The sequence below is a fragment of the Carlito syrichta genome, unplaced genomic scaffold, assembly GCF_000164805.1.
Source record: "Carlito syrichta isolate Samal-C Ts95f unplaced genomic scaffold, Tarsius_syrichta-2.0.1 Scaffold124319, whole genome shotgun sequence".
Taxonomy (NCBI): domain Eukaryota; kingdom Metazoa; phylum Chordata; class Mammalia; order Primates; family Tarsiidae; genus Carlito; species Carlito syrichta.
In genome coordinates this window covers 357382-383219 of record NW_007068415.1, presented here as the reverse complement: position 1 = coordinate 383219, position 25838 = coordinate 357382, and the positions used below count along the sequence as shown (strand labels likewise).

The 25838-nt window shown below is 33.3% G+C and overlaps 1 protein-coding gene across 1 annotated transcript in view; it reads left to right on the top strand.

Annotated features, from left to right (window-relative positions):
- The window catches only part of CACNA2D1 (calcium voltage-gated channel auxiliary subunit alpha2delta 1), a 395813-nt gene that overhangs the window by 326515 nt on the left and 43460 nt on the right, over positions 1–25838 (top strand). Inside the window, exons 12-21 of the mRNA XM_021707777.1 lie at positions 79–157; positions 1734–1783; positions 3994–4083; positions 8760–8837; positions 11016–11090; positions 11360–11434; positions 12646–12702; positions 16440–16496; positions 18805–18876; positions 22740–22801. Of these exons, the coding sequence (XP_021563452.1) occupies positions 79–157; positions 1734–1783; positions 3994–4083; positions 8760–8837; positions 11016–11090; positions 11360–11434; positions 12646–12702; positions 16440–16496; positions 18805–18876; positions 22740–22801 (695 nt within the window). The remainder of the gene's footprint in view (positions 1–78; positions 158–1733; positions 1784–3993; positions 4084–8759; positions 8838–11015; positions 11091–11359; positions 11435–12645; positions 12703–16439; positions 16497–18804; positions 18877–22739; positions 22802–25838) is intronic.

Sequence of the window (25838 nt, the reverse complement as noted above, 5' to 3'; positions counted from 1 at the left end):
TTTACTTTAGCTATCTTGTTTTGCCATTCAATTAGACTTTATTCAGCCTGATGGATATTTATTTTTCAATTCTTCCAGGTACGTGTCTTCACATTTTCAGTTGGTCAACATAATTATGACAGAGGACCTATTCAGTGGATGGCTTGTGAAAATAAAGGTAACAGATCTGTTTTCTTGACCATATGTTATTAGAAGAAAAAATATTTTGTAGTTGTTGTTATGTTTGTATATTAACTTTTAAAATCTAAAATTGTAGCTAACTTTTATAAGAACCAGGCAAAAGTAGGATACTGAGCATGTTTCTATGGAGAAAACATACACAACAAATTTTAACATTAGCATTACATTATATAAAAACTCAGACATCTGATTAAATTGTTCTATATTCATAAAAGGATATATTGTGCTGAACAACACCTAATAAAACACATCAGAAATAATCTTAAAGGAAAAGTTAGAAATGAAAAATATCTGAAATTTGTAAGATGTAGATATGAGAATGGGATGTGATGTGGTGTGTGTGTGTGTGTGTGTGTGTGTGTGTATGTGTGTGCGCGCGTGTGTGTATAATTATTTTTCTCTGGGTGGGTAAGTTATTGTTTTTTGGAAAATGTTATCTTAAACGAGGGAGTACTCTCCAAAAAGCCAGAATTACCTTTTAGAGGGCGGGCAACTTGTAGTATAGGCTTCCCCAGCTACATAAGTGTTCTAGGAACCCTTAGACATCAGGGTATCAGCTAGTGTTGTAAAAAGCTGCATTCAGCTTCAGTGATTTTTTTTTTTTTTTGAGATTCTTGTGTTTGTCCATTTCATGATGGGTGATCTACAAGTGCACCTGCCCACACTGCTCTGAATGTTTAGCAGTTTCAACCAAAACTGGCATGACTCCCATGCTCCACCCTCCCTCTTCACCAGATCTTGCCCCAGCAACTTTTTTTGGTTGTTTCCTTGGATGAAAAAAGCCCTCAAAGGGAGACATTTTGCTGATGTGGAAAAGGTGAAATAAAAAATGGCAGAAACACTAAAAGGCATCAAAATTGATGAGTTCAAAACTGTTTTGAGCAGTGGAAGAAACACATCGATAGGTGTATAGCATCAGATGGAGAATATTTTGAAGGTGACTGAAGTTTAAATATGTAAGAATGAATACCAGTTTTTTTTCTTATTAAATACCAGTTTTTTATAAATAAATTCTGGATTTTTTGGGGTCTCCCCTCATACATTCCTAGATGGTTCACATTTTATGAAGTGAGCTCATATTTCTTTAGAAAAAAGATGTTAGAAAACATGTTACTCGAAAAATAAACTGTGTTACCATGGAAACAAAAAGAACCTGAATTTTTTCTGAAAGTTATATTTAGGTCAAAATTTTATATAAATGTAATAATTATCAGACATTATCCATCATGCATCTTTAAAAATTTCCCTAGTGAAAAATATTTTTTAAATGATACCAGATTTTCTACTGTTTTTAGAAGAATAGCACTTATTTTATACTATCTAAGAAATATAGTGCCATTTCTAACAAAACCTATGCATTTTTTGTGATGAACCATTAATTATTCTTGAAATTTATCATTGGTATTTTTATTTTAGTGTTTACTTAATTCAGAAGTGAAAAGATAACTTTTTCAAAATAAATGCCTTTTATTTATAAGATAAAACATGTTTTATTCATAAAACAAAATAATTTTGTGGTCCTTTATTTTTATATAAAGCTTTGTGTATTTCAGGTTATTATTATGAAATTCCTTCCATTGGAGCAATAAGAATCAATACTCAGGTAGGGTTATTTTAAACTTTTTTAAATTTTTCAAAGAATATATTTTTTCTGGTTTAAATATGCTCAATGTGGAGAAAATAGCTAAAAATGAAAATATCCATAATATTACATTTATATTAAAATGTTGAATATTACAGAAATGTATTGGTTTTATTTCAATTGACATGCTGTATCAGTCTGCTTTGCATTGCAAAGCAATACCTGAGACTGGGTAATTTATAAAGAAGAGTTTATTTGGGTCACAAAGAGTTCTGCAGGCTGTACAAGAACATGGCACCAGCATCTGCTTCTGGCAGGGGCTGCTGGCTACTTTCCTTCATGATGGGAGGTGAGGGGGAGCTGGCATGTCACATAGTGAGAAAGGGAGCAAGAGAGCGGGGAGGAGATCCAAACTACTTTTAACAATCACATCTCCTGGTAAATGATAGAGTGAGAAATCATTGTTTACCATGGTGGGAGAATCAAGCCATTCATGAGGGATCCATCCCCATGACACACACACCTCCCATCTCTTAACATGAGATTTGAAGGGACAAATATCCAGACTATATATTACATTTCAGGTGTTTTCAAGCATCTAAAATGCAGACTTTTTTTTTAAAGACTATAAATATGAGTATACCATTATTCTCAGATGTTAAAAACATCCTAGAAAATGAATAAAATTAAATTTGCTAACAATCTTATCTCAGGTGATTTGAATCTGGTTCTATTGCAAGTGAATTAAATTTGTGTCTTCAAACTTACATAAGTACCACACAGAAAATTAAACAATAGTTGTTCTAAACAAATTATTCAGGAACATAGTCAGCCCTTCGATAACTCCCAAATAACCCCCATGGGTCTGTTTATCTGTGTAAAATAAAGATACAACATGGTGATTTTTTTCAACACCATTCAGTTGAAAGCATGCCTGTTAAGTAACTTTTTGCAGGATGAAGTAATTAAATACATATTATTTTTAAGTATTCATAAATTACTATTAAAATCATTATTCAATTTTAAATATAGCTGAGGATCTACAAAATAAACTAAATCAAAATCAAGCATAAATAACATGGCATTTGTGGAAATAAATACTGAATACATTGAATGTTGAAATGAAACAACAACTGCATTTGAGCCTGATGTCTAGATTTGGCACAGTATTTCATTTATTTTCTGATGTGTTTAAATGTAGTTTTGAATTTCAGCCAAACAATCTGTGATATGAACCAAAGTATGTGACTGCTTTATTATTTTAAATTTGTGCATTTCTACACACTAAATCACAGAGCCTTAAATAGTTTAGAATAACATGAAACAATTCACAAGGAACATATTTCACTTATCATCGAATGTAACTCTGTAACTCAGTAAAACAGTGTTTTATTTGTTACTAGAAAAAAACAGGGGTAGATATATTATAAAAATATGTAAGTCAAATACTGTTGATTCAAAATATGTAGACATACCACTTATGGAGTATCCAAAGTAGAAATTAAATGATTATGTACTTAGTCTCTTAACAATTTTGATTTCATATTCTTTTTGTTGAGTTGGAGTCTCACCTCTGTCACCAGGCTAGAGTGCAGTGGCATGTTGACAGCCGCCCCAGTGTCGACCTGCTGGGCTCAGCTGATCCTTCCACCTCAGCCTTCCAAATAAGCTGAACTACAGGCACGTGCTACCATGCCCAGCTAATTTTTGTTGACTTATTGTAGAGATGAGGTCTTGCCAAGTTCCTCAGGCTGTCCTTGAACCCGTGGGCTCAGACAATTAGCTCACCTATGCCTCCCAAAGTGCTGGGATTACAGGCTTGAGCCACTGCACCTGGCCCATAATCATTTTTAACTCTAGATTATTTTTTCTTTTGTGATTTTTTTTTTTTTTTTGAGTTGGGGTCTCACTCTTGTTGCTCAGGCTGGAGTGCAGTAGCAAGCTCACAACCACTGGAGCCTCGACCTGCTGGGCTTAGGCGATCCTTCTGCCTCAGTCTTCCCAGTAGCTGGAACTACAGATCCTCGCCACCACGCCCGGCTAGTTTTTGTGATTTATCGTAGAGACAAAGTCTCACCAAGTTGCCCAGGCTGGTCTCCATCCTCCGGGCTCAGGCAATCCTCTCGCCTAGGCCTCCCAAAGCACTTGGATTACAGGCTGAGTCACTGTGATTTTTTAAACACAGTATTCCTTGTTTTTAACCACAACCTTTTTTTCCCCTTCATAAATAGGAATATTTGGATGTTTTGGGAAGACCAATGGTTTTAGCAGGAGACAAAGCTAAGCAAGTCCAGTGGACGAATGTGTACCTTGATGCACTGGTAAGAGGTTGAGTTGTTCAAAGACTATCATAACAAAAGTACACAGCTGACATTTTCTTGTTTCTAGGTGACATCGGTCTTTTCCTCTTCGCGAAACCCTTTCTAAAATTTCTTCTATTACAAGCTTTTTTGCTTGAACTTAGGTAATTTACATAACAACCTAGACTTGTATGTAGTAAAGAACCACAAATGTAAAGTGCTATTTTATTTTCTACTTAATCCACTTATTGTGAATGTAGAATTTCCAACCTAGAATGTTGAATTCATGGGCATTTCAATAACTTTTTGAATTTCTAATGTAAAACACACTGCTGAAAGTCATGTGAATTGGAGGCTAGTTTTGCAGATTTTGTACGAAAATTTTGAAGAAAGTATTTTTAAAGTGGAGGAACAAGTAGGAGCTTGTCTAGCTTCCAAATCCACCAAAACTCAGAAGTACATTTAGTTGGATAGTCAAAAATGTTACCCTACACTGAAATCATCACAAACCTAATCACTTCTTCATATATAATTTCTTGTATTAACTTCAACCTCGGGCATTTTTATGGAAATATGCCATTGAGGTGGTCACTTCTGATATTAAATAACAAACATATGTTAAGTTGTCCATTGCACAATTGACATTTTAGTATGTATTCCATTATATTTGAAAACTGTAGAGTTTTTTTATCTTATGACTTGTAGGGAGGGGTCGCTGCTGACATCTAGTGGATAGAAAAGCCAAGGATGCGGCCAAGTAGCCCACACACACCCCACAAACTATCCTGGCCAAAAAGTCGATAGGGCTAAAGTTGAGAAATCGTTCTTCAATGTAATTTTTGCTTTTCTGACATGAAAGTTATAAATTATAATTATCACACTTAAGATTTATTCATATACTTAATCTTAATGGGAAGACAGTATGAAGGATTCAATAAAATAATATATTTGGAGAGAATACAAGAACTAAGCCCTGAAAAGTAAATGCTTATTCAATAACCCTTTTCCCTACTTGGAATTCAATTATATGCTGTAACTACTTCTCTAAATGCAATGATGAACCCATAGGGCCAAATGCAATCCATTTAGAATTACTTATCATTTGGTTCTTATAAAATAAACATATACAGGAAGCTAAAAGAAAAATAGAGACTATTAACAGCAGCCTTGCATGCTAAGAGAGATAAAGTAAAGCTTGCTTACCTCAAGCTCTAGCTAAAATTACTGTCCAGTATTCCTTCTCGACATCACATATTTACTTAAGGTCACATGGTCATCTAAAGCTACGGTCAAAATGTTTTGCTTTTTCAAATCCATCATAGAACAGTGTATGATAGGAGGAGTCAATAATTATGCCCTGTTGTACTTCCTATGACCAAAAGTTCATTAACCAGCATGTCTGCATTGCTGGTAAGGTTCTTACTGATAGCACAAATGACATTTGGAGGAAATGTTGCTTCTAAATGTGCTGTTCTACAAGTTGAATGCAAACGTAAAGAAAAAGAGAGAAAAATGGACCACATAGATTGGTTATTCATTGGATAAATAGAGCATTATTTTTACTGGTTTAAGAATGATGTGACACATCATGTATTTCTAGTTATTAGTTTATAATCTTTGCACACAACAGACTCAAAATATATGTCGGTCAAACCAATAGTTATATTAAGAAGGAAAAGGTAAAAGTATTTCAAGACAAAATATAGTAAATAAAATGAGAAAAAGTCGAAGAGTGCTGGAATTTCAAAATAAAGAAATCATGTATTTGGGAATAGATTGAGGTATGGTTTAAGAAAGGGAGATGCTTTAGCTGAACATAATGAATCCAGGTAACTTTTGTCACTCAGTGGTGAGAAGTGAAGCCATAAAAAGAGGTATAGTATAAAAGTTGATAAAGTTCTGGATGAATTGAAGGAATGATACCTTGATTACTTTGGGACATAATGAGAGGTAACAACAGAAAAGACTTGGACAATATTGTAGAGGGTTCATTTTAATTTGGATATAAAGTGAGACTTTTTATGTAAAAGTAAGATATGTTAAGAGTTGGGATCTAGAAAATAAATATCAAATAAATCCCAAAAGTCAAAAATCTTGTTTTAGTTTTATTTTTATTTTCTAGAGATATGTACAGTGCCCAGGAATAGAGTACATTTTTTGGTCTGTTCAATAAATGAGGGGGAATAATGGAAGTTGGGCACCAATGAGTCTATCATAAGTCTAATATGTTAGAAAGCCTAGTATCTTATTTTGGGATATATATGACCATTTTTAGAAGCAAATTATTACATTCTGTTTAAATACCAAATTTATGCAAAGAAAAGGATTGCATTCTGTAATTACATTCAGTAACAATTTTTAAACTATGGATATGAAGTATAACTCTCGTAGAAACCTCACCAAGTCATCACTTTTGGATACCAGTTTTATGTGTTAATCTATAACCTGACTATATTAAAGTAAAAGGTTTTCTTTTTTTTTTTTTTTAGCAGCTTTATTCATAGTTGTCAAAACTGCAGTCAACCAAGTTGTACCTCAGTAGGTGAATACTTAAATCGATTGTGGTACATCCATATAATGAAACATTATTCGTCAGTTAAATAAAAATGAGCTATCAAGTTGCAGAAGAACAAAGCTGAACCTTAAATGCATATTTTTGAGTAAAATAAACTAGCTTGAGAAAGCTATATAGTATGAGTTCAATTATATAATATTCTGAGAAATTTAAAAAACTATAAATAAAGGTAAAAGGTTTTCATTGGGAATTTATTTTATTTTATTTTATTTTTTATTTTTTTTATTTTATTTTTTGAGTTGGAGTCTCACTCTGTCACCCAGACTGGAGTGCAGTGGCCGCTCCCAGACACTGCAACCTCAACCTGCTGGGCTCTGGCGATCCTTCTGCCTCAGTCTTCCAAGTAACTGGGACTACGGCACACGTTACCATGCCCGGCTAATTTTTTGATTTATTGTAGAGATGAGGGCTCGTCAAGTTGCCCAGGTGGATCTCGAACCCGTGGGCTCAGGCAATTCATTCACCTCGGCCTCCCAAAGCGCTGGGATTACAGGCTGAGCCACCGAGCCTGGCATTTTTTTTTTTTACTTTAAAGATGTGGAGTACAGTTCAGGGTTAGGGACATAAGTGGTCATCGGGGAATATTAACTAACATAACTAATTAAGGAGGCCTTCATTGTTAGATGTTATTGCTTAGGACTAAATAAAGAGACAATGTGTATATTATCATGTGTCCAAACATATACGATTGTTTCCTTAATTTTATGTGTCCCAAATAATTTGGTATCTTTTTCTGCTGGAAGCTTTTCTATGATTGGCCCTCCTCCCTAATTCAGTTTCCATTGTTTTGGGGCTTCTTACATGTACAATTATAAACCACAACCTATCTAAATTTTCTCCCTGTCATTATCCTACCTCTGAAATCACAAAATAGCTCTTGAGATTTGGATTTGGGATCATTATTCACAAGAGAATTATTAGTATTTTCTCATCTTAGCAAATTTGAAATCAAGGAATAATTTGGAAATTATTTTAGAAGGAGATTTAGTTGAACTTGTAGTTTTGAGTTGTATGTGGTGGCATGCGCCTGTAGTCTCAACTACTCAGGAGACTGAGGTGGGAGAAGCATTTGCACCCAGGAGTTGGAGGAGGCTGCTATGATCGCACCACTGCACTCCAGCCCAGGCAACAAAGCAAGACCCTGTCTCTAAAACAAAACAAAACAAAACAACAAAGATATACTTTTGACATGAAATAGTGGTCACAAAAAAAAAAACCACATGTCTATAGATGTTAGTTTAAAAACAAAACAAAACAACTCTGACTTGAAAATTAGTTTATTTCAGCTAATCTTTATGTTTTAATTTAATATTCAAAATTATCTATATGCTCATTAATAGGATAACATTATTTCTGTTATGCTAAACTTCTCATGACTAGACTTTCATATTTGATGCTTGCAGTTGTCTATTCATCATTTTACTTTGTCAAAAAGTTTTATTTATTTTGGGAACGATTTAGAAGTAATATTGCTTATTTTGAACAGCATAGTATTTACCTAGAATATCCCCAAAATTCAGTGTCAGTACCATACTCCTTTTATTTATCATGGTATTCTGCTGTACATTTGTGGTTCAGCATGAAGTATTTGGTCTAGGGCATTAAAAAAGTTAAGAACAAAACTATAAGAAACGAAAGTAAATAAATCATTAAAAATAATATTTTAATATCACTTTGCTCTAATATTTTAATACTATGTGAACCATCATTGTGGGAAAGGGTAAGCAGAGTTGCTGAAATGCTTAGAGTCTGTTGATTGTTTGTGTAAGTTGATCCTTTTTTAAGTTATTTGTAATTTTTTTTAATTCTCTTTTTTAAAATTTTATTTTAAAGATGTGGGGTACAATTCAGGGTTAGGTATACAAATGTTCATTTGCAGTTACCCTTGTGTAATTATTTTTTAGAGTATTATTTTAGATGTTGCATGCTTAAATAGCTGCCTAAAATTCCTGATTATTTCCAAGATATTTTCATTGATATTTTTAAAATAAGATTTGGGGTTTTTGTGTGGCTCTTTGCAAAGTAATTTTAAAGTGCATTCTCAGATATCAAAAGCTGATGCAGTATGCCAAAGTTGAAATTATAATTTTAATTTGCCTTTTCTCTCTGAATCTATTTTTAGGAACTGGGACTTGTTATTACTGGAACCCTTCCGGTCTTCAACATAACTGGCCAATTTGAAAATAAGACAAACTTAAAGGTTAAAAGTTAATTGATAAAATTAATAATAATAAGTGATAAACTATGACGTTGAAGCTCAATGTGGATAAGATATTTCTTTAAGAAAATACATACAGTATTACTGTCTTGGGGGCCAGAGGTCAAAGGCAACAGCTGTCTATGCGATAACCACCTGGGAAGAAGGAAATGCAGATCAAGCTCTCTGTTGACCTTGAGTCCAGATTCAACTTAACTCTACTTAGCTGTGACCTGATGAGAACACAAAGTCAGCCTCTGGGAGTAATTAAATGATACATGGATAATAACATTGTGTGCACATTTAAAGATGCATCTTAGACATTCAGGGAGTTCAGAAAGAAAATTCCAAACACTAAAACCACAATGAGATACTTATCAGATGTACACAGTTGTATTTATTGAAGCATTTTTCCCAAACAATACGTTTTTAGTCATTTTGTAACTTGAAGATTTCATTTGAATTAATGATTTGCTTTATTTTTTCTAATTTTTAAGATACAGAAAAAATAACAGTTTCATAAAAATTCTTGATTTCTATAGTTCAAGCAGTATTGTCAATGCAATAAAGTACTACCCACTGAAAAGTTCTGAAAAATATGTATCTTGTACGTATTCTGTTTATTTGTTAAGTACTTTTATTTTGAAGTAGGTTTGAATTCCTATTTTTAGCTTGATTTAGTAGAAATTTAAGAAAGCAGAATTTAAGATTTTTCAATACCAAAAGCTTATTTTATAATATAAGTGATATTCTTGATTGTAGTGGATATTTATTTCCAGTTTATGATTTAATGAAGTCTATTGTACTTAATCATGTTTTGTTCAGTTAATATAAATCCCAGTTGAACTTCTTATTGTAATAATGTGGCTACAGAAAACAGTTATTTCTCTGTTACTGTATATGTTCACAAATCTCGCTATGGGCTAAGAAATTGCTTTAGTTGGGGAGTTTTTGCTCAGAATAGGGTCCGTACATGAACAAGAACATAGTTGTTGACCGAACTTCCTTAGTCTATCTACATGTACACAAAGTTTAAAGGTTTTTAACAGTATATTAGATTTTATAATTTTCTTTATAAACACACTTCAACTTATTATTTTATAATTTATGTAATTGTATTAGAAGCAAAATTTCTGACTCATAATTTTACACAATTTCCATCTCTGTCTCACAGAGGATTCTGATAACCATTTGCCATGAGCCTCATTTACTTGCAACTAAAATCATGATGCCTGTTGTCTGGTTTTAGAAGTTGTTAGATACAACTGGTGACAGTGTTTTAGGGATTTTATGGCCAATAAGGTCATATATTTTCAGAATAGTTACACATACATAGATGCTATCTACAGCAAAAATCCAAAGTGTTCTTATTCCATATTGTACAGTCTTTAAGCTGGGCTTTCTTGTGATTTCCTAATTATGGTAAACCCCAAAGTTAGTCTACACTCACATGCACAGACATACACACAGCTGCAATTGCTGACTATAAAATAGTAGTTAAAAGAAATACAACAAGAAAGGAGTATAAGAAGTGTTCAATAAAATTTTTATTTTTTTATATCTCTTATATTTTAGCATTAATCATCAAGATTTCCTTTGCTAAGTTTTTTTTTTTCTTAATCAATATTTTTTATTATGGTTTTGTGGGGTACAGTTAAGGGTTAGGTGTACAATTACGTTTCATTCAGGCACCCTGTTGATAAGAGATGTTTCCCCATCCCCAGACAGATATTTGCTACTGTTAATCCCATCTCCCTCCCCTTCCCCCATAGTTTCCCAGTACTGTCAGTCATTTTTGTATAGTATTACATTGGATGTTCAAGGTCCATTATATGAGTGAGAACATGTGATACTCGGATCTTTGTTTCTGTGAGAGGTCACTCAGTATTATAGACTCTAGTTCATAATGATAAAGTTGTGGAAAATAATTAAAGCTGAGAACCTTTGTAAATTGACACCAAAAATGCTTCACCACATATATGCATACACACACACACACACACACACACACACACACACACACACATGCACGCACACACACACACACACACACACATATAATGTTTAAGCTAGCGTGGAATACAACAATTATCAAAGCACAATGATGAACATATAACAGTTGTGTAGACGTATGTAATTTTTTGGTATAAAATACACTAACTTTTTACCTTCTTATTATAGAACCAGCTGATCCTTGGTGTGATGGGAGTCGATGTGTCTTTGGAAGATATTAAAAGACTGACACCACGTTTTACAGTAAGATGCTAGCTACTCTTTTGGTACCTTTTCTACTATAGAAGGTGGTGCTAAGGCAGCTTGCATATGAAGCCCTCAAATAATTCTCAAAAATTATGTTATCTTAGCAATGGAGCTAAATATTTTAAAAATCCTTAAAATATAATGATACCATGTTATCCTTCAAGATGCTATAAAATGTTTAATAGATTTTTTAAAGCATTTTTAAAATGTAGATTCCTAGTTGGATTCAGAGATCTCTATCTAAACTTTTAAAAATTATTTTTCAGCTGTGCCCCAATGGCTACTATTTTGCAATTGATCCTAATGGCTATGTTTTGTTACATCCAAATCTTCAACCAAAGGTAGGTATATAATTTGTTTACAGTGATTAATGTTTTGTAAAATAATGATTATTGTTCATAATAGGATTGTTGTTTAAAAATTTCATTATATAGCACTAAATATAAAACAGTCTACAATGTGGCTCTCTTCTTAGATGACAAGACCACAGGTTATAATATATGAAAGTATGAAAATAGTTTTCATGTTCTCTTACCAATTTAGCTGAATTAATATTTCTATCTTAAAGATAACCTTTATCTCCTTCTGAGCCTCAGTGTCATACATCCCACTTCCTACTTTGATTTTAAGGTTGTAAGGTAGTGAAGGAGATTACTCTAGACATGGATGTGAACTTGATAAACATTAGTAATATGCCCATGCCATGTTTTCCACTACTCCTCTCTTCTGATATTTAACTCTGCTTTCCGTCTCCCCAAATGCTTTCCTTTTTACTTTAGGGCAGGCTTGTATAGATACATAAGAAGTTCAATAAGTAAAATGCATGTGATAGACTTTGGAAATGGGAAATGTTTATTAATCAGTAAGTTAATCAAGGAAGGATAAAATATCACAGATGAACCATTTAACCCTAATCTTTATGCCTATTTTCTCAAGATACAAATATTTTCATAAAACGTCTCATTCAACTCACTTCACTTTCCATCAATGATTCACAAGGCTTTAATGACAAAAATTATTTATCTATAAGTAAAATTAGGCAAAATTATATAATTGTTATAAACTTCTTTAAGTTATTGTTTAACTTAAAGATAATATTGAAGATCCTTTAGACCATGCATACCCCTTTCTCCCCAATCATGGATATTCAATGGTAGTCACATATTAGAATATACCGCATGGCACTTAAATAAAGTTGTGTCATTTAAACTTTGTTCAAATCAATAATTAAGAACCATTGATATTGAATGCAAAAACATGTTAAAGGTAATTAATTATATTTTATATGTTAAATATTATATATTATAATTGACTATTTTTTTCACTTTGAAACTTATTTCCATATAAAATCCATCATTAAAGATATTTTTTAATTTTCATTTTATTTTTTGACTCACAATGAACTCTCTGCCTACCAAATATTTTGAATTCTAAGTATATCAGTTAGACCTGTTTCCATCCAAAGAAATATCTGCCAACGTTTACTATAGGTTAGAACCCTTGTCTATGTTGATATGTAGTATGATGAATTACCATGTTTCTGTTGCTTCAGCCTATTGGTGTAGGTAAACCAACAATTAATTTAAGAAAAAGGAGACCCAATGTCCAGGTAACTGTGAATGAAGGTAGACCTAGCAGTGCTTTCAAATTTGCTAAATTAGAGTTGAGATTAAGCTTCTGTTCTAAAGCTTATGATTAAAGCCGCCTTTCCTGACATCAAGCTTCCAGAGCATGAGTTGGAGATGAGCATCATTTCTCAATAAACTGGAGCAAAAATGTTATTAATGACTATAGAGGGTATGCATTGGCTAACTAAAGATTGCTAAGTAAATTATGTAATAGTAATGTTAACAATCAGTAATCATAATAAGATGGATTCTAAAATATAAATTTGTTATTAAATATTGTGAAATTAATGTCCAATCCAAGTGATTCTAACAATTTGCTTGTAAAATTGACTTCTAAGTAGGAATAAAAATACAATTCCTATGTGACAGCTTCCATAGACCACAAATTGTAAGCCTTTTTTTTTTCTTAATTTCTAAAAAGTGTAATTTGGGTTTAGAACTTAGTGAAATTTCCCTTCAACCAATTAAAAATTTTCAAGAGCGCAAATAAATAGTGTGAATTTTTATTGCTGGCAAACTCATTGCAAAATCTTTGCCCTGTTGGCAACAAAACTTTAAAGTTATTATAAGTATACAATATTTCTATACACAATCAAAAGATAACCAGCACAAAAGGTTAATGCCTGCAACTTAGTGAGAGAATTTCAGAATTTCAAAGTAAGTTCAACACTATTTAAGACTTTATAGATTAGCCTACCATTTGTTTTAAAAAAAGTTGTTGATACTATATTGGAGAAATAGTATGATATTAAAAGACTGATAGATATGAATTAGTAGAACTGAGTTCTAGTTGGTTCTACTAACAGCCAACACTGTGTCCTTGAGCAGTCCACTAAGCCCTGAAGTACTTCAGTTTCTTCACCTGAAAAGCAGGAAACCTGAACTAATCATTGTTTTCTACTCTTCACAGTGTATGCACCTAAAAAAATTAAATAGATATATAATGATCTCTGGCCCCAACTTGTGAAAATTCTGATTTAATTTGACCAGTGTTGGGACACAGGCCTCTGAATAGTTTCTAAATCTTCTAGGTTGATCTAAATTCCAGACCCACTGCACTAGTAGAGAAAATTTCGCTCCCTTACAGCCCAGAATTCTATGACAATCTGAATTTCATGCTGTTGCATGAAAACCCTTATATCTTTTAGGATTTCCGTAGAGATTAAAATTCTGTTTATGTCTTTCTTGATACATTAAATGGTTTTGTTGCTATCTTTGCATGTTTCTTTTTATGTATCATCTTAAATTATACTTTTTTTGCAGCCATGTGCATTTTTGTAAATTTTTATTTTTTGCAACGACCTCAAATATTGCATGTAACAATTATGATTTAATTAAAAAATAAGAAACCTGAAAATGGTTTGTTTTATTTTTGTTTCCATTCTGAGAAAACCCTAAATGGCAAACTAGCAACCACAAAAGATTTCTTAATTTTGGGAATATTTTTTGAACTTATGTGGTATTGGTGATAATACTGTCTACGAGTTATTTCAGTTTAAAATACGTTAACAACATTGCATTACAACTTTTATTTATTTTCACAAATAATATGGTAGTTATTTCCATTGATATTCAAATGTTATAAATGAGAAATATTAGTTATTTGAAATTGTGAACAAAGATAATGGGCAGATGGGGACTGTACTCCAGTTCTTCAGCCTCTCTTGGTGCTTTCTTATTAGAAGATTGTGCTTTTGAATTTTTCAGTCCCTATTCCTGTGACGGGTCTTTTGAAAAATGGTCAGCTTGATTGCCATTTAACAAGTACAAGTTATGCATTGACCATTTTCTTTTATGATTTCATTTTCTTCTCTGTGTCTTTGTATGTTGGATTGGGACATGATCTTCATATTGCCAATTCTCCCTGATAATGCCTCCTCCATGCATGCTGTTTGGGTCTGGTCATGCTATGCGTTATCCATTGCATGTAAGATAAATATCCTTATTTCTGCTTATATTTTTATTATTTTGATCATTTTGACTTTGTTTTGCAGTGAGTTTGTTAAAATTTTAATGCTAATATGATAGTATTTGTGTGAAGATAATTTGTATTTATTTTATGAAACTTTGAGCAATACTGAGTATCATAAACTTTAGAGTATCCTTTTGTTAGGGACTTTGTAGTTTTCATTTTTTTAAACAAAAGATTGGAAGGATTTTCCATATTGGCTTTTCTTTTCTTTTTAGGAAATATGTTATATTTCAAATGAGTATTTGCTTCTGAGGCAATAATATGCCATCAATATCTCACCAATACTGGTCATTATTTTCACCTTTGAAAAATGTTATATTTACTTTAAATATTATAAGATCTTGTGATTATAGTAATAGAGTGCTTAAGCAGTGAACATTTTTTCAATTAAAGTGACAGACACAGCTGAAATTTTTTAAAACTTGCCTTTAAGAATGCTCACTTATCAAAAACTGAGAATAAAAAATTTTAATCATTTAAATAGAATTACTGTTTAAAAGAAGTCATCTTGTCATAATTATAAAATAAAAATATGCTATGTATAGTATGTCATTCATCTAAATAAGATATGCTTAAGTTTAATACATTTTTAATTATTGTTATTGTCTTGGAAAGTTTACCCTTTTTAAATTGTGATCTGAACATGTTTTAGAAGAGCCTGTGAGGCTGATATTATTAAAATTCAGGTGACTATTGTACTAATCCAGCATAGTTTGCATTTGTTACTGCTGTCTAATTAATTATCAAATTTGGGTAATGTTTATTTTAATAAACATTTAAAAACCAGCTTTTAAAATTTTGTGACTACAAATTTACATATACTTATGATTTTATTGTTCTAGTGAACTTCAGAATTTTAGTATAACATCTTACACTACTTAACACGTGTTACAAAGGAATGAGAAATCAAAATAATGCCATACTAGGTAAAATTGCCAGACAATATAATTTGATATAATTATATGAATACATAATCTATCTAATTCCACATGAACTTTGTTTCTTATTATTCACCAGCAAGAAGAAACAAGAGATGTTAAAGCAGGAAATAGTAATCAGTGAATTTAAGGGTTGTTATTCTAGCTAGACTTTAATTACAATTGCTAATCTTTATTAAACTCTTTATGATGACCACAAATTTTATCTTGTAAAATCTGAATTTGTATTATTAAAACATAACATTTCTGAGATTTGAATATAGTAGGCAAACTTGCATCTTTCTCTAATGTACCTTCAGAAGGTAGAATGGTTCTAATTGAGACTGTTTTACTTAGCAAATCCAAACAGTTCTAAACCATTTTTTATATTTTCTTGTTTTTATAGAATACACTTTTTAAAAGTAGGCTTATATGTTTCCATTGTTTTACTGCTAAATAAGTTACACAAATGGCTATATTTTGCCCCTTTCCCATGCTAATTAAAGAAAAGAAAGCTGTGAGTTGATCTTGAAGTTACATTTCTAAAGAACTTGTGATTATAAATGCAATATCTAAGACAGCACTCAAAATGAGACTATCTTCTGTTGGTGATTTATTAATCTGCTGCACTTAAAGCTTTAGCTATGTTTAGATTCATTTGTACATATGAAAGAAGATACCTTTATACAATTGTAAATGTGTCCCAGGTAAGTAATTTTTATAGAACTGATTTCATAAATATTCATTTAATTATTTTGATGCAGCATTATTTTATTTTATCACATGTACTTAATTATTATTGTCTTCTATGTAGAACCCCAAATCTCAGGAGCCAGTCACATTGGATTTCCTTGATGCAGAGTTAGAGAATGATATTAAAGTGGAGGTAAGTGTGATCAGTAGGACTAAGTACTACCTCAGGTCAGATGCTGGAATTCATTCACTCCACAAGTATCTGTTGAGCACCATCGTTGTGTTAGACTGTCTATCAGGCACTGTATACACAAAGATGAGTGTTCTTTGTCTTTAAAAACATCCAAATTCTGGGCTCTCTCATCTAAAAGATCATATTTGAGGGAACATATATTTTAAGTTGGATTTGACCTTAGTTATTTTTTTCTTTCTGCTCCCTAAGGTAGAGATATTTTAACTATTTCAGTACAAATGTAACTTATAAATTTCAGTAACAAATCATAGAGATGTAGGATGTTGCTATAGTGTTGAAAGAAAAGTTGGAAGAGATTCAACCACTCAACCACAAGTTGAGCTACATAAGGAAAGAAGTTGCTATGTTTGTCTTAGTACCCTTGACTCAGCTAATATCTGTTATTTCAAAATCAAAATTACATGTTTCTTCCTTTGAGAAGCCCTTCCTAAGGTAATAATATTAGTAATTCATAAATAACATTTTTAGTATATGATATAGATCATTCATTAATACTCAGTAGCCTTGGAAAGAGGTATTATGATTATTATTATTTACTATAATATCTGTTGTAATTATGATACATTTGAAGTGCTAAGAGGTTAAATAGCTTGTCTACAGTTACCCAGCTCATAAGTAATAGCACCAAGCTCTTGCATTCCAGAGTACAGATTTTTAGGATTTTTCCAGATTGATTAACTCCTTTTCTTATCTATGCAAAGGCTACCATATTTCTTTTTTAACTTGTCACAGTGTATTTTAATTTGTACTTGATTTACACATGTTCCACACTGACTCCCTCATTGTAGAACAATAGAATTTAATGATTTATTATAATTACCCCAGATTGTGGCCTAGTGCTATGGCGTTTTAGATGATTAATGAATGTTTGTTGTAAAGTGTTTGCCATAATAAAGTAGGAAAAAGTAATGGTGACAAGTTTGGTGTCTAAACTCCCGCTCTACTAAGTGACTATATAATGATCTTATTTCATCTCTCTAAGCCTCAACTTCTTCTCAATTAGTAAGAGTGATTGAATGAAATAATATCAGAAAGAACTTAGCAAAGGGCCTGATTCACAGTAGTGTCTTTATTAGTTTTGAGCTTCTTATAAGTGGACACTCAACCTCCATTAGGATCTTTATTATACTCCTTTCAGATCCAGATGTTTTAACTAAATTAGACTAATCACATATTCATAGTCTAAATTGAAATTATTTCTTTTATCACACCAAGTTTTTTTACTTATCTGCAGTTACCAAAAACCAAAATTAAATCCCTGTTTGAGTCACATAAAATGAAAAAATAAAGAAAATTTTGAGAATTCCCAGTAGACTGGAAATATAGTGCATTAATATGACTTTACTCATTTTTAAGGATTTGGAAAATTGGAGGAGATAATATTATAATGTATTAACTATGTTATAATAAATGCAAATCAGTTTTTATAATTTTCTATATTCCTTATTTAGATTTTTTGTACTGCCAGACATGACAAATGAACACAGTATAGAGAGTACTCTAAAAATCTCTTGTTTCCGGGCTCGGTGGCTCAGCCTGTAATCCCACGCCTTTAGGAGGCTAACGTGAGTGGATTGCCTGAGCCCGCGGGTTTGAGACCCGCCTGGGCAACTTGGTGAGACCTCATCTCTAAAATAAATAAAAAATCAGCCGGGTGTGGTAGTGCACACCTGTAATTCCGGCCACTCAGAAGGCTGAGGCGGAAGGATCGCCGGAGCCCAGTGGGTCGAGGCTGCAGTGGCCGGGAGCAGCCACTGCACTCCAGTCTGGGCGACGGCGCGAGACTCCAACTCAAAAAAATTAAAAATAAAAATAAAAAAATAATAAAAATGAAAATCTCTTGTCTTTTCTCACATGAAACTGGTAGTGTAAGGCAGAAATTTGATGTATCCCATAGTATATGCTAATTCTGTACACACATATACTTCTATTTCTCAACGACTACTTTCCACTTAAATGTGACTAGCCCGTAAGGTAAATGACCATTCTTTTATTAACCATTTCAAAAATTACTGACACATTGAAAATGTTTCATTAGATGTTTACATTAAAATAATGTCAAATGACTATAATAAGGTAACTTTAAAAAATTCCCAGAAAACAACTGCAACTACTGGTAAGAATCAACCTACTTTTATTCAGTCTGTTCTAAATAAGGTAAAAACTTTGAAAAACTAACATGTTAATAGTCATAGTTTGGTAGGTCAGTTGTTCTTGGAATAAAAGTAATTGTTTCATATTCTCTCAGATTCGAAATAAAATGATCGATGGAGAAAGTGGAGAGAAAACTTTCAGAACTCTGGTTAAATCTCAGGATGAGGTAAGAATCGATTCTGGCTTATTCTTAAATAAAAATATATATTAAGAATAACTGGCCATGCTCCTTGGCCCAGCCTGTAATCTCAGAAATTTGGGAGGCCAAGGCGAGTGGATTGCCTGAGCCCACAGATTCAAGACCAGCCCGGACAATATGGCAAGACCTCGTCTCTACAATAAATCAAAAATTAACTGGATGTGGTGGTGGGTGCCTGTAGTTCTGGCCATTTGGAAGGCTCAGATGGAAGGATCACCGGAATCCAGCAGGTCGACGCTGGGGTTACCGTGAGTGTGCCACTGCACTCTAGCCTAGGCAATGGAGCGAGACTTCAACTCAAAAAGAAAAAAAAAAATTGATATTGATAATTTGTGTATCTTTTCTAATAATGTACTGTGACATAAAACAGAGATGTGTCTAGTAAACAATTTTTACATCTTAAGGCACTTCTTAGCTGGAGGGATCTTTTCAGTAAGATATATTTTTTAAACTTCTTTTTCCTTTAATAAAATAATGTTGCTTTAGTTTTCTTAATGTCCTTCTTTCTCTCTCCCTCTCTCCCCACCTCTCCTGCCCCCCCCCCGCCCCCCATTTTGGCAATTTCTATATTTGGTTGTCTTCTTATTTACTTACTTGTTTAAATATTAGACTCAGAGAGTGTAAGTGCATGTTTATTCTATGGGCATATTTCCTACTGGTGGAGATTGGGCTTTGGGTGTTCTCCCGTTCCCCAAATAGTGAACACTGTACCATATAGGTGACTGCTGAACCCTCAGTCCCCTCCCAATTTCTTCCCTTTTTGCGTCCCCAGTATCTATTATTTACATATTTATGTCCGTTTAAATCCTGCATATAAGTGAGGTCATGCAGTGTTTGGTTTTCTGTTTTCTGAATGTGTTCACTTGGGGGTGATGTTCTCCAGCTGTATCCCTGTTGCTACAAATCACGATTTCATTCGTTTTTATGACTGTGTAGTATTCTATGGTATATACACACACACACACACACACACACACCACATTTTCTTTATCTAGTCAGTCATAGATGGGCATAGGTTGGTTTTATGACTTTACTATTGTGAATAGTGCTGCAGTGAACATACGAGTGCAGGTATCTTTTTTATATAATGATTTTTTTCCCTTTGGGTTTCTACTCAGTAGTGGGATTGATAGGTAAGGTGATAGATCTATTTTTTTTTTTTTTTTTGAGTTGGAGTCTCACTCTGTCGCCCAGACTGGAGTGCAGTGGCCGCTCCCGGCCACCGCAGCCTCGACCTGCTGGGCTCCGGCGATTCTTGCGCCTCAGCCTTCCGAGTAGCCGGAATTACAGGCGCGCGCTACCACGCCCGGCTGATTTTTTGATTTATTGTAGAGATGAGGTCTCGCTGCCAAGACGGGTCTCGAACCCGCGGGCTCAGGCAATTCACTCATCTCAGTCTCCCAAAGGCGCAGGATTACAGGCTGAGCCACTGAGCCTGGCTGATAGATCTATTTTAAGTTGTTTTATCAATCTCTGTATTTTTTTACCATAGAAACTGAAATAGTTTCCATTCCCACCAACAGTACATGAGTGCTCTCTTTGCTCTGCATTGGAGCCAACATCTGTTATTCTTTGACCTTTTAATAATAGCCTTTCTGACTAGTGTAAGTTATCTCATTATGTTTTTAATGTGCATTTCTTTGATGACTAGCGATGTTGAACATTTTTTCATGCTTGTGTGTCTTCCTTTTAGAATGTCTATTTATATCCTTTGCCCACTTTTTGATGGAATTGTTTGTTTTCATGTTGAGTTCCTTGTAGATTCTGCCTATTAGTCCTTTATCTGAGGCATTCTATTTATTTATTTATTTATTTATTTGAGTTGGAGTCTCACTCTGTTGCCCAGACTGGAGAACAGTGGCCGCTCCCGGCCACTGCAGCCTCAACCCACTGGGCTCCGGCGATCCTTCCGCCTCAGCCTTCCGAGTAGCCGGAATTATAGGCGCGCGCTACCATACCCCGCTGATTTTTTTATTTATTGAAGAGATAAGGACTTGCCAAGTTGTCCAGGTGGGTCTCAAACCCACGTGCTCAGGCAATCCTCTCACCTCAGCCTCCCAAAGCATGGGATTATAGGTTGAGCCACCCAGCCTGGCTGAGGCATTCTTTACAATATTTTCTGTAGGTTTTCTGTTCACTTTGTTGATTATTTATTTTGCTGTGCAGAATCAAAGTCACATTTGTCCATTTATGGTTTTGTCATATTTGCTTTAGGGTGTTTCTCGTCAATTATTTGCCTAGGTCAGTGTCCAGAAGTGTTTTTCCAAGTTTTTCTTCTAGGTTTTGTATGGTTTCAGGTCTTACATTTAAGACTTTAATCCATCTTGAGTTAATGTTTGAATATGGCAAGAGGCCGGGTCCAGTTTCATTCTCCTACATATGGCCAGTTTTCCCAGCACCATTTACTGAATAGGGTGTTATTTCTGTCGGCTTTGTTGAAGATCAATTGATTGATTGTAAGTATGTGGTTTCTTTTCCGGCTTCTCTACTTTATTCCATTAATCTATCTGTCTATTCTTGTACTAGTACCACACTGTGTTAGTTACTATAGCCTTGTATAATTTGAAGCCAGGTAATGTGATGTCTCTGCATTTATTCTTTTTAATTAGAATTGCTTTGGCTTTGGGAGTCTTTTTGATTCCATATAAATGTTAAGATTGTTTTTTCTAGTTCTGTGAAAAATGACATTGGTATTTTGATAGTATTTTCATTTAATCTATAGATTGTTTTGGGCATTATAGTCATTTTAATGATATTAATTATTCCAGTCCATGAGCATGGGATGATCTTCCATTTGTGTCATCTAAAATGTATCAGTGTTTTGTAGTTCTCCTTGTAGAGATTTGTCACCTCCCTGGTTAAATGTATTCCTAGGTTTTTGTGCATGTGTGTGACTATTGTAAATGAAATTGAGCTCTTGATTTGTTTCTCAGCTTGAGCGTTACTGGCGTATATAAATGCTACTGATTTTTGTACATTGAATTTGTTTTCTGAAAATTTACTGAGGTTGTTTCCAGGTCTTGTTTTAACAATATATTCTTGAAAATTGCATATATTTTTTATCACAAAAAATAAGAAACCAAATATAATTTTGTTCCTTTGTGTTTTTACACTATGCCAATAATGCAAAATGGAAGTTAATATTTAGTAACTGTGTGTTTTATATGATTTATGTATGAAGATGTTCTAATTGTTGCATTCTATGCATTAATATATTTTATATTTTTAGTGTTTTGTTGTTTACTTGTTTCTGGCTTGATTTTTCTTTCACTATTTACACATTTTGTAATTCCCTTGTATTTAAACCTAAAGTTAAAACGTGATAGCAGAACTACCCCATAAGCCTCTTGCATATGTGATAAACTTACATTGTTTTATGTTGGTAAGAACTCTTTTTTTTTTTTTTTTTGAAAGCAGGATTTATTGATAGGACAGAGAAACCCCCACAGTAGTGGGAGGTGACCCAAAGGGGTGGCCCAAAGAACTCTTTGTGTATGAGGTGTGGGTCTCTCTATTACAAGTCACTTGCAGAATAAATACAAACATTTACATGTTTGAGTATTGAGGATAATAATTTGTCAAACTATTGAGATTTTGTAATTATAACTTTTTAAACTTATCACTTTGTGTTTATTTTTGTCCTAAAATGTTTCTATAGACACACACATCAATAACAGAATAAATAAATGTAGAACAGAATAGATCTCACAGTTGTGAAGAAGGATACTGAATAACCACAAAGTTTATAAGTAGATGTTACTGCTCTATTCTTTGTATAAATTCATACAGAATATAAGGTGATAATAACCATGAAAAACTTTATTTTCTAGAGATATATTGACAAAGGAAACAGGACATACACATGGACACCTGTCAATGGCACAGATTACAGGTAATTAATTATATTTTTATGTGTATTATGTAAAAGAGTGTTCAGTGCAATATCTTTTTTCTAAAATTTAGTAGCCATTTTTCAATAGATGAATATTAAATCTTTATATTTTTATAAGCTACCTTAATTAATTTTTAATACAAAAGTTACTCTTCCCAACATGAAAACATATTAAAGTTATAGAGTCTAATTTTAAAAATTAAAAAGATGGAAAGAAGTTAGTAATACACAATTTAGGAATAAAAGCATGTGATATATATCTATACATTTTATATATTTACATTGGAAACTGATGTTGGTAAATCTCCATAATAATTTGTAGTGATCACTTCCACTGACTTCCTTTTTAAGTTGTCATTTAGTTTACATTAATTTTATTTAGGTTGCAAATTAACTGAAAAATAAAGCTTATTTCATTATCATAGTATCTGATATAAAATGCTTAGTTGATATCATTTACCCTCACTAAGTAGCAGTTCTGTAATCCTCTGATTCCTCCTATTGGCTAAGCCTTGGAAAATCGAATAGCCTAGTACCCTATAATCTCTTGGAGAGTCTCTGTTCTTGATTTAAGTCTTCTCTGTGCTCACTTCTTTCTTTGGTCCCCATAGTACTGAGGTTGATATGAGTATATCCTCTTATTTATTCTCCTTTCTTCCTCCCTAAAGCCCCCATCGTTGAATCTCATGTCACCAAACCACACAACTCACCATTTGTCCTTTTTAACAGTCATCTCCCTCTCATTATATGATTTCAGCTCCTGGCTCATTGTTCTTCAAACTTTGACATACCCACACTAGTGTAAAGTAATACCAAAAAATTTTTACTGAAACAAATTTTAAAAGAGATAAAAGCACAAGTTCAAAATTTTTATTATTGGATTCCACTGGCATGAATTTAGTATGTCAAATTGCTATAAACTTTTCTAAATGCTTACTCTAAATTTCTGTATTTTATTGATCATGAACTGGTAATAGTTTCTAAATGGGTTAGGTCTGTGGACCATACTTTAAGTAGCATTGACATAGATGCTTTCTCTAATATCTGAACTCTGATTTTGACTTCCTCTCCTCTTACGATCTTGTCAATCTCTGTATACTTAGCTACCTGCTCCAAGGTCATGTTTTGCAACTCTACAGTGTCAAGACTACAGCTTCTTCATAATCTTAATTTGAGATTGATTCATACAACTCTCAGATTACCAGAGTTTAGCTTTCCATCACTTCCTGCTAGTAAACCAATGTCAACAATTCTTTGACTCAGTGAAGACATGAAATCCATCAGTCCTTTCCATCTTTTCACCTCCTTACCCTCTTCATATCGTGTGTCCCTCCTCATTCAGCAGAGGTTATTTTGGACTTATATTCACTGTCTTACACATCCCATCAACTCACTTCATCATGGTTAGATTTGGCAAACTGCCATTTGGCAAATGCCAATCCTGGCTAAATTCAGATTATTACTCACACCACCCTTTACCATGTAGCTAAAAGTAGCTGAAGTAAAATACTCACTGACTGATATACCACCTAAAATTCATCACCTCTAACCTGAAGTGGGCCTTAGTGGTGTCTAGTAATCTCAATAATCCAGTAAATGTAGGATGCTTGTAGATGACTTTTGATCACCTTCTTTCTCTCCCAGACTTGTATGTCACAGTGTCTTGCTATTTTCTCTCAGGTGATGTCTTTGCTGTCCATTTCACAAAGAAAAGATACCAGAGTACATAACTGCTTGCATCTGTATCACCTTCTGTTTATTTCTATTCTCAACACAGTAACAAGAATGATCTTAACACTTGAGTAGATTGATTTCTCTACTCAACATTCCCCAGTAATTTCCTATCTCATTCAGTATGACAGAGAGTACATGGCCCTCAGGAGCCTAAACCATCAGATCTCACTCATCATCAGCTCTCTGAATTTATCTCCCAGATTCTCCACTGAACACTCTCTGGTTAAACCACACTGTCCTTGTTACATATCATAAATTCAGGTACTTTTCTGCCTCAGGGCCTTTTTTTTTTTTTTCCTAAAATTACTTCTGCCTAGATTGATTTCCCAGATGGTTATATGCTCATTCCCTTATCTTCTGCTCATCTTTATTTCCTTTTCATCTCTTCAAAAAGGCCTTCTTCAATAATCCTGTTTAAAATATAAAGTGCCTTACCACATCTCTCTCACGCTCTTATACTTCGTATTCTCCATAATCCTCATCACCATTTATCATTACATGCACAAAGCATATATAGGGAAATTAATTTCTACTGATTATCATTTGTCCTCTCTCACTAGTAAGTTTTAAGAGGGCAGGGATTGTTGCCTGCTTTGTTTACTTCTGAATAACTAGCTCATAAGACACTGGCTCATAATAGGCACCCTACAGATATTTACACAACTGAAGAACTTCAATTTGAACAAATGGAAGAATTTTCAAACTGAAAATACTTTAATCTGTCTCATCCTGTCAAATTAATATAATGGTGTGAAAAACTTTCATTGCATTATTAAAGTATGGAGATCCCTTCAAACACATTTTAATATGCAATTAATATGTAGCCTAATTAATAGACTATGGTAGACTCAAGTATTTCTTCCCTAATAAAAATCAAACCAACTCCTCAGAACATACACATGACTTTTTAGAGGAGCCTAGAATACTAGGAATTTCCATGGAACTGTAATGTTATTGTCAAAGGAACCTGTCTCCTTGTGTGTTCCAAAGATGGCATATAGAATAGATACAGAAGAGAAAAGACACATTAATATGTGGCGTATGTTATACTATATGCCAGTCTTTCATTACTTTTTTAGTCTTTGACATGCTTTTAGATTTACTATAAAATGCCAGAATTACTGTTTTAATTGTTTTATTATTTCCATCTACTGATTTCTGTCTAGACTCTTCTTTACCCATGTACAATCTTCCTGTACATGCATAAGTTATTGTTTTTCCTCCCTTTTACTTGATTACTATTACCTCTCCATTTTTGGATGAACTTGTGAAAAGGTATGAGAAGAGAAGAATCTGGAAGCCC